This window comes from Microtus ochrogaster, chromosome 2 (genome assembly GCF_000317375.1).
Source record: "Microtus ochrogaster isolate Prairie Vole_2 chromosome 2, MicOch1.0, whole genome shotgun sequence".
NCBI lineage: Eukaryota > Metazoa > Chordata > Mammalia > Rodentia > Cricetidae > Microtus > Microtus ochrogaster.
In genome coordinates, this window is record NC_022010.1 from 69,142,720 (window position 1) to 69,152,597 (window position 9,878).

Sequence of the window (9,878 nt, forward strand, 5' to 3'; positions counted from 1 at the left end):
TCTTACCGCCCTTGCACCAGACGGGATTCCTAGGTGATCCCAGAGGCCAGGGCTCCTGTGGCAACCCCTAGGGCTGGTGCTCTGCTTTGAAGTTAAGCTTCTGTGCCAACGTCCTGGAATTGACTGGCCCCAAGAGTGACCTGGCTTATGATGGATCCCTTGTAACGCCCCACTGGTTTCTCTGTCCTCTGCCCCTTGGGGCAGCTTCAATTAGACTCTTCAATGTTAAATAGACATAAATTTCACCCACTGATCAACCTCGTCTCAGAAAGTTAATCTTAATCCTCCAAATACTTTTGCTTTAACACAGACTTATGCAGGCTGGTCCTCAGTGAATGATGAATGAATGAATGAATGAATGAATGAATGAATGAAAAACTCTAGTCCATCACTAATGCAGCCAACTAGTTCCTGAGGGGAAACATGGAAAATGTCCCTCATAAGCACACCACAGCTCTGTGGGAATTCCAAATCCTTCCTGCCAATGAGGATTGCTAGCAGATACAGCTCAGCACCGTGGGTACCAACGTCTGCCTGCTACTGGTCAGGGGACTTCCTACCATAACACTAACTGCAGGCAAATGACAGATTTTGGTGACTATTATCTATATCACCTTGGGACCACAGACTGCCTAAATCAGGACAGCTTATAGGCCAGGTGTGTATACCCTAAACATTTCCTCGTGTGCCAAAGGAGATCCCTCTGCTGTTTTATTGCCCCAGCCTCCGAATGTCAACCCAATTCCCATCACCAGCTATCTACAGTAAAGAAACAACTCCACTTAACAAAAGCAAAGGGCAACAAGCCTTGCCCTCAGGATAAGTCACAGGCAGGGAGACTGAGTGGACATGCTAGGTTGCTCCTGGGGTTCAGCACCCACAGTCTAGTCCTGGGAATCTGGGGCGAGAACCTAGAACTCGTGCATCTCAGAGCCAGGAGCACCTGTCAGGGAAAAGGACAGTGGTGCCCAAGCAGTGTGCCCAGGCTTTCTGGGACCTAACTTCCAGGCATGCTCTGGGCTCTGTATCAGGTTCAGAGCCTGCTGTAAAGAAAACTGCTTGGTAGGGCTTGGGGAAGGATGCTCACGCTGTGATTTATTTTCCTGGAACCTAGGAAAGACAGGAAGGGTAACTCATCAGTGTGCCAAGAAGTAGTCTACCTTGGGGGGATTCCAAGGTAAATTCACCTGAAATTTACCAAACACATGGGATGGTGTTCAAGTTTGGTCCCCAGGGAGTATACCTGCAGGGTAGGAGCTCAGAGAGATGCTGGCAGCTCTAAATCTTAGTCCAAGCCTATGTCTTTCAGTGGGATCTCAAGTGTTCAACACACAACAGACAAACTCACTGAGATGTTGCTCTGAAGCCACCCTTCCCACTACAGACTTGCTCTGAGCATCAGGACAGGCAAACTCGGTCAAGCTCAGAGCTCTGCTTTCTTTAAATTTACCTGCGTTTCTGAGTGCCAGACGGGGTTGGCTTTAGTGAAACATCTCAGTCCTTCAGGGTGACAGCAGGCCACAGTGGTGACACCAGAAGGAACCAGGCAGGGCGACTCCAAGTCACAGCCCTTAGAAAGATGGCAGTGTGGGTGTTCCTATTTTTGCAATGTTACCAAAAGTACAAGGCTACCCAATAAAAGCTTCACCTCTGGCTCAAAATATCCCCACATACATTTTTTTCACCCCAAATCATGAAATTTTGAGGTTACCTTGGAGTTTCTGTAAAGCTAAATTTACTTTAACTGGTATATAAAATTGCTTAACTGTATAGATTTGTGCGGTACCATGTGGTGTTTGATATGTGTGTACACTATGCGATGCTTAAATCAGGGAAAACACATCTATCTCCCCAAACAGCCATCATTTCTTTACACTAAACTTTTGGAATGCTTCCTTCTGGCTTTTGAAATGCAGAGAACATTATCATTATCGATGCCCCGTGGCTCAATAGCATATCAGAACTCACTCCCACAGACAGGTTAGTGTGTCTTTAGCTGAGTCCAGCAGCGGTGATAGTCAGCTTTCTGGTTGCAAAGGCTTCATTCTTTAAACACCAGTATGGTCTGGCATCCAGGAGAGAACCACCCATGTCACAGGTCACTTCCCTTGGCTCATCAAGAGTACCAAGGAGCTTGCCCCGGTTCCGGCCTCGGCTCTTGCTCACCTCTCTTCTCTCCCTCAGTCCTGAGTGTGAGTTTTGATGGCTCCACCTCAGCTTGAGGCTGGGTTTCTGAGTCATCTGAGCCACCCGTTCCCTTTCAGGAAGGAGTATTTCAATTCTGAAGGTATTCCAAATACACATTGCCTTCAAACCATCCTGGTGCGGTGGCTGCCCACCGCCATTAGCTTTGCATGAGGCCAAGAGTTAGCTAGTGGCAGAGCCTTCTTCATTTCTCAAGAGTTATTCAAGGCTACAGAATGATGCCACAGGCAAGCATCACCTAGTTGGATGCCTCCTTAAGATTGTCCTTCATTCCGTGTATCTTCTGGGACTTGTACAGTCTGTATTGCCTCAAGCCAGAAGAGGAAAAGGGGAGAGGCCAGGAGACATTTGCAGAGAGCAGAGGCCCAGTGTTAACCTGGGAGAGATATCCATTAGGAGACGGGAGTTTACAGAATGGCACTGTTGCCTCTCACCTTGCAGAAATTTTCCTTTGAGGACTTGTAATTTGAAAAGGAGATCACAGTTTTCTGGTGAGTGTGAGCACAGTTTAGAAAGATAAAAATATCCAAGATGCAAATATGATTGGTTTAAAATATAGCAGGCTGAATGAGCATCTCCTTCATCCTTCAAAGCCTGCTTCAGGGTGGTGGCAGGTGGGGTGGGTATGCCACATGCTGGCTCTGGCTCCAGCTGCCCCTGCTCTGGGGATGAAGGGACCCCAACCAGCAGGAGAGCCTCATCCACCCCCTGAAAGCTTTATGATATGATCCTGACCTCCTTCCTCCCCCTCTGTCTCCACACACACATACACACACACAGAGTACACACATGCACATATCACATGCACATACATGCACATTCATATAGACACACACATGGATATACACATACACAGACCTGCACATCACATAAGAAGGCATGCGTACACAAACACACCCACCCACAATACTCACATGTATACATATGCTCACTCACACACACACATGCCTGCACACGCATGCACACATGCACAATCACACAGCAACCACAGAGCCTTGGTTGACTTCCAGGTGTGTCAGAGAGAATACCATCAGACATAACATTAAATATTCATCACCCCAGAGAGTCAGCGCTCCGCTAGGGAGTCTGATGCAGTTCTAACAAGACGGTGAGATTTCCTTCAGCTTCTGTGACATGTTTGGTTCAAACACGTCATCATGCTTCTGCTTAACTCTAACATCTCTGTTGCTCCATAGAATGTAGAGCGCCACTGCAGGAGGATGCCCTCAGAGCTGGCAGGACACCAGGTCCCAGATCCTGTTGCTTTGTTTCCGTAGGGTAGGGCTGATTGACATGGTCATGCCCCTGATGATACCTTGAGATACTGGCATGCTTGGATCCTGTTGACTCCAAAGATTTTTCTTTAGAAATGGCAGTATTTGTTTTCAGACTGAAAGCAGCCATATATTCCAGCTTCTACAGTGGCTGGGGGGGGGGGTGATATGATTAGGGACACAGGGGCCCTAACTCCTCTGTGTTTTTACCCAAGGTGTGCCTTACAGAAGGCCTGTGGATGAGGGTGCTCACCCGCCACTTGTCTCCACTCACACAGCAGATGCTGAAATGCCCACAGTGACTTAGCAAATGGCTAAGAAGGGGTCAAACCAAGACAGCAGCCCTGTTTTCTCCAGGCTTTCAAACTCCCCCATTCAGATTTGCCCCTCATTCTCACCGTTCCCCTGCCCTGCAATGGACACACTAGTAAACAAAAACCTTAATCTACACACCAGTGTGACTATTCTTGGAACAAGGAAGACCCCTGAAGCCCTGGAAGTCTCCTGAAGTCTCCACTGGGAGACTGGGACAGATGGTGACCTCCAGTGCAAACCCCGGCTCCCCACAGAGAGAGGAGATGCACAGGAAGGTCCCTTGCACGCAGAAGTATCGCTTGTTTGCTCACCTCAGAAGGCTGCCAGTCATCACTCAGGAGCAAGGCACAGCCTGGTCTGCCACAGAGGGCATTGGGCAGGGTCTGTGTTCAGCAAGTCACAGCTGTTTTTTCTTTATATATTTTTATTTAGCTCATCTCTGATATTTAAAAGAATATTTTTATTATTTGAAAATTTCACATAATATATTTGGATCGCAGTCACCCAAGCTCCTCCCCTTAACACCTCTCAGCTCCTCCCCACCTCTAACCCTACAGAGACTTCAGTTTGTGCTGCCCATAAACTCCTGGCCATAGAGCTATCCACTGGAGTGTAGTTGACCTGCCAGGAGCCACATCTTAAAAAAATAACCTAACTCTGCCTCCCCCAGAAGCTATTAACTGTCCATAGCTCCTTAGTTAGGCACAGGGATTCATGAGCTTCTTCCTCTTCCATGCATAAATGTGATGAATTTATCTGTGCATGAACATAACACTTACAAATTAAACCCGAAAAAGATGATTGGAAGGAGTAGAGAAATGACAGAGATAAGACAGCAGCCAGTGGAGTTCTTCGAGATTAATGCAGCGGCCAGGACGAAGGAGAAACAGAATCAGAGCTGTCCAGACAGAAGGGATGGTACTGACCAGGCAGGAAGAAGGTACAAACAGCCCTGGGACACAGGAATGCAAGTATGGAGCGGCCAGGGGCAGCCGTCCCAGACTGGAGACGACGCCTACGGCATCTTTAGCTAGAACGAAGAATTTCAAGCCAATACCTATACTTTTCTTGTCACTATAACCACATTCTAAACAGTTCATTTTGGTTCATGGCATCAGGACCATCATCCATCATAGCAAGATGCATCTTGGCTGGAGAGGGTCTGTCCCTGGTCCTTAAGGGAGCTCCCAGCATGGGTTTGTCACATCAAACAGCAGGCAGGAAGCAGAGAGCTAGGCTGGGAAACTGTACACCCTCTGGGACCTGCCTATCCAGCCTGACATCTACCAGCTAAGATTGTAGCCAGCAGGTTATACAATCTCCCCGAGCAGAGAGAGCAGCTGAGCAACCGGTGCTCAAAATCATGAGCTGGGGACGAAAGTTTACAAACTGTAACAGGGTGGCCAGGTTATGTTTGTGTTTTTGAGGGTTCCCCAGGGTGCAATTGAAAACTAGCCTTCAGTGTCGAAGGCAGAGGAAGGGAAGACAGCTCTGAGCAGACAGGGCCTGAGAAGACCAGATAAGTGGGGTCGGGAGAAAGAGGAAGTGGGTGGTCGCTGGAAATCCACCTCCAGGATTTCACTTTATCGGTTGCTATCTTTGTGGGGCTGAACTTGATCACAGCTAGCAGAACATCCTCCAGTTCCACTGGGATTTATTTCAGAATCTCTTCCCAGCAATGCAAATCCAACAACCAGGGAGCCATTTACTACAGAGGAAAGCCTTGGCTTAGGATGCAGAGTGTGTACTTGGGACCAGGAACGGAGTGTGCAGGCTTTATTGGGTCCACATGCCATGGAATTGCAAACATCAACTTTCTGATAATGAGGGAAGGCCATAAGGAGTTTAAAGACATCCAGGGGAATGACTAAACTACTTACCCCAAAACATATGTCGTGATTTCCACTGTACGTTATGCTATAGATGAGTCAGCCCAAGAGAGCTGAATTTAGGCTTTTTACAGACCCCTCCTTTCAGGATGTCAGAGCGTCTCCTTAACTACAGGGAAGAGAAAAATGATGATACAGTTGGGATCTGGTACCTCTAAGACTAAGATGGCCACCACACTGAAGTTACAAAGAGCTCCAGGCATCACCCATCAGTGAGACAAACAAGCCCGAACATGGCAGACAGTGAGAAGAGACTCAGCCACACACACGAAAAGACTGGCTAACTTGAACGGAATGTTGAAGGACAGAACGCCCAGAGTCTTGGTGGTTTTGCATCTTAGTTAGGGTTTCTGTATCTGTGGGGATGGGAGGAGGAAGGGTTTATTTTGTCTTACAGCTTGTAGCTGATCACCCAGAGAGTCATAGCAGTAAGTCGAGGCAGAAGCTGATGCAGAGGCCATGGTTGAGCTCACAGCTCACTCAGTCTTCTTTCCTACAGCATGCGTCACTACCAGCCCAGGGGTGGCACTGCCTACAGTGAGCTGGGTCCTCCCACATCAATCATCAAAGGATGTGTCACTGGCTTGCCCACAGGCCAATCTTGTGGGGGCATTTTCCTCACTGAGGTCCCTTCATCCCAGAAGACGCTCGCTGTGTCAAGTTGACATACAACTGGCCAACACACTGTGTTCTGCTGGGTGTCTCACCTCCAGACCAGGAAGGGGGGGGACAGCAATGCAAATGAGGTCTGAAGGAACTCAGAGCCAGCAAAGCCAGGAGGAATAAATCAAGGGTGTGGCTGCAACAAGCAGGGGGGTCAGACAGAAAGCAGAAGAGCTGGGCTTAGCAGCGAAGCCAAGTCTAAGTGGCAGAGCAGGCTCCTGAAAGCCAAGGTTGAAGCTTCCTGAGTCCCTGCCTGAATTGTCACAGCCTGCTGAGGCCCAGGTAGCTGACGCTCTGTATGCTCGTGTGAGCAAGTGTTACCGTGACAGGTTCTTCTTGGCCATTGTCTTCTCTGTGCTGCGGGACACTTACCCACACATGCTATTTCTCAGTGTCTCTCCATAAACTGCGATGGGTTATGTGCCCTAAATAAAAGGCAGTGCCTTGCATTCGTTGTTATGAACACAGGCTTGTGTGGCTGGAGAATACTGTTGCCACTCCATCAAAACACACATTTCCGTGTGGGCATGGCGCTGTAGGAAGGGCGAGGAATGGTTTAGCCGACTGCGCCATGACACCTGTAGGCTCCCCCTCAGGTGCTAGGCAAGCAGCTGCATGCAGTATGCCAGCATCCTACGAGACTATGGGGAACCGAAAATGCTACCCTGGATGGCAAAGAGCACAGTTTGATGTCAGAGGGGCTGAGATGCTGGCAGAAGCCAAGAGTCGATGACACTGCGGTGGTCTGTGCCAGGGACCGTGGCCAAGAAAAAAGTGTATAAAACAACAGGCAGCAAGTTACACCTGTCATCTGGTCGGAGACGGAGAGTAGGGCGCAGATGTCGTGGGCCGGCGGGCAAGCGCGGAGGGAAAGGGCAGTTCCGCAGGCTAGTAAACACAGTCTCCATGCAGGAAAATAGAACAAGAGGCAATGCTCCTCATGACATTTTACAAAAGAGCAAAAGGGCATGCGTGAATATATGAAATGGGGGAGGAGTACATTTAATAAATTAAGTGGAGACTTTTCTGGGTAGGCCCCGCAAGATGAAAGCCACGAAAATCATAGGTGATGTCGTCATCTGCTTTCACTAGCATGGGAAAACGTGTGCTGGGTGCTCAAGACTCAGGGGATTAAGGCATCAGGTGTGTTGTGCTGAGATTTATAAGGTTGTTTTTCCACGTTGGTGAGTAGTCACAAGTACAGAAGTGAGGCTAGAGGAGTAGGGGGTGGCCCAGTGGGCAGAGCCCTTGCTACACAACAACATGAGGACCTGTATCTGGGTCCCCAGAACCACATAAATCAGACTTGGCAATCCCAGCATTCCAAAGGAGATATGGGAGGTGAAGACGACAGAGGGATCCCGAGGCTCCTAGGCCAGCTAACCCAGGTGCGTGAGCAGCACAGGGACTTTGCCCCAAACGAGTAGAATGAGGGCTCATACCTGACGTTGCCTTATGACTTGCACATGCCCACCTGGGTCACACGTGCCCATCCATACACACACATGTCCATACAACACATGCCTATACATACAACACATGCCTGTACATACAACACATGCCTGTACATACACACATGCCCATCCCATTCACACACACGCGTCCATACACATACACGTGTCCATACATACGTATGCCTACACATGCACACACATGTCCATTCATATACACATATGTTCATTCATCCATACATGCCCATACACACATGCCTATATGTACACACACATACCCATCCACATACACTCACATGCCCATCCACATATACACACATGCCCATCAACACACACATGCCTATACATACACACATATGCCCATTTACACACACATGTTCACACACATGCCTATTTATACATACACATGTGTCCATCTGCACATACACATGCCCATCCACACACATGCCTATAAATACATCCACACATGCCTATACAGACATATGCATGTACATACACACATGCCCATAAACACACACATGCATCCCATATATACTCACATGTCCATCTACACACACATTCGTGTCCATCTACACAATACACAACACACATGCCCATACACACACATGCTCATCCATATTCATGTCCATCTTCATACACACATGCCCATACATACATTTACAAACACACACTTGCTCATACACACACATACCCACACACCTATTGAAAGCTGCTCCCTCATATAACTCCTGTCCCGGCATGGAGCTACGAGAGCAGTTTTTCCAGACCATCGCCTGTACTTTATGGAGAGAATGTCTGAGTCCCACAAACAGACAAACAGCCCAGAGAGGAGTAAAATCGACATCCCTGATGTTTTAGTCGCTGCCTGAGTCTGGAACTGAGGAGACCCAAGTTCCTCTGAGGAAACAGGAGAGAACCGCTCAGAAAGGAGCCGTTTTTTCAGCAGCTCCAGCGTCTGTTTAATTAGGACAAATTCAGTCTCTTGGGTAGATCAGTTTGACTCTTAAACTCAGTGGGTTATAACCTGTATCTGGTTGAAACAAAATGTGTTCAGGTCAAAATAGATGAGGTTAGAAAACCATCAAACAAAGACGATGACATCCCAAAGTCCAAAGGAACTAAGAAGTAAGACAAAAGAAGATGCATAAAATCAATCTAGTTTTTTGAAAACTAAAGAGAATTCCATCAGGGAAAATAGAGAGCAAAGGTTTGGCATATGGATGTCAAAACTCAGGTGTCAGAGAGGTTTTGAAAACCGGTTGTGCGTCACCAATTTTATATATATATATCCAAGATCAGTGTGACAGACGCTCACTGCCAAGAGCGACGGGAAGGTTTTTAATGTCCTAACAGTCCTGTTTCCAGTGACTCTCCAGTAACAGAGCTGTACTACACCTGAGCTAGGGAAAAGAAAAAGAGCCAGGTGGCGGCAGCCGGCATGCGACATCTCTCCAGATCTCAGGCACGTTCATTTATCGCTGCCTTTTCTCCTCTCCAGGAAAAGCACAAAGAAGAAATGACGATGGCCAAGTTAACTGAATCCATGAGTGAGTAACCTGACATTTATTATTTGCTTTTGGTTTTGAATGGAGAAATACAAAAATCACACAAAGAGAAAATCCTGTCTGTCTGTCTACCTTTAATTCTGGGGATGGCTAAGGCCCATCTGATCTAGTACACCACCCTGCATCCGTGTTCCTCATCTGATCTAGTGTACCACCCTGAATCCATGTTCTTCATCTGATCTAGTGTACCACCCTGCATCTGTGTACTCCATCTGATCTAGTACACCACCCTGCATCCGTGTGCTCCATCTGATCTAGTACACCGCCCTGCATCCGTGTTCATCTGATCTAGTGTACCACCCTGCATCTGTGTACTCCATCTGATCTAGTACACCACCCTGCATCCGTGCTCTTCATCTGATCTAGTGTACCGCCCTGAATCCTTGTTCTTCATCTGATCTAGTGTACCACCCTGCATCTGTGTACTCCATCTGATCTAGTATACCGCCCTGCATCCGTGTTCTTCATCTGATCTAGTATACTGCCCTGCATCCGTGTTCTTCATCTGATCTAGTA

General features: G+C 47.9%; 1 protein-coding gene across 4 annotated transcripts in view; it reads left to right on the top strand.

Annotated features, from left to right (window-relative positions):
* Window positions 1-9,878, top strand: part of Kcnj6 (potassium voltage-gated channel subfamily J member 6) — a 241,392-nt gene that overhangs the window by 44,199 nt on the left and 187,315 nt on the right. For all 4 annotated transcript variants that reach the window (XR_003378186.1, XM_013352736.2, XM_005345159.3 and 1 more), the window contains exon 2: window positions 9,296-9,344. Coding sequence is in view for 3 of the 4 variants with exons in the window: in XM_013352736.2 (XP_013208190.1) it covers window positions 9,314-9,344 (31 nt within the window). In the remaining variant the exon portion in view is untranslated. The remainder of the gene's footprint in view (window positions 1-9,295; window positions 9,345-9,878) is intronic.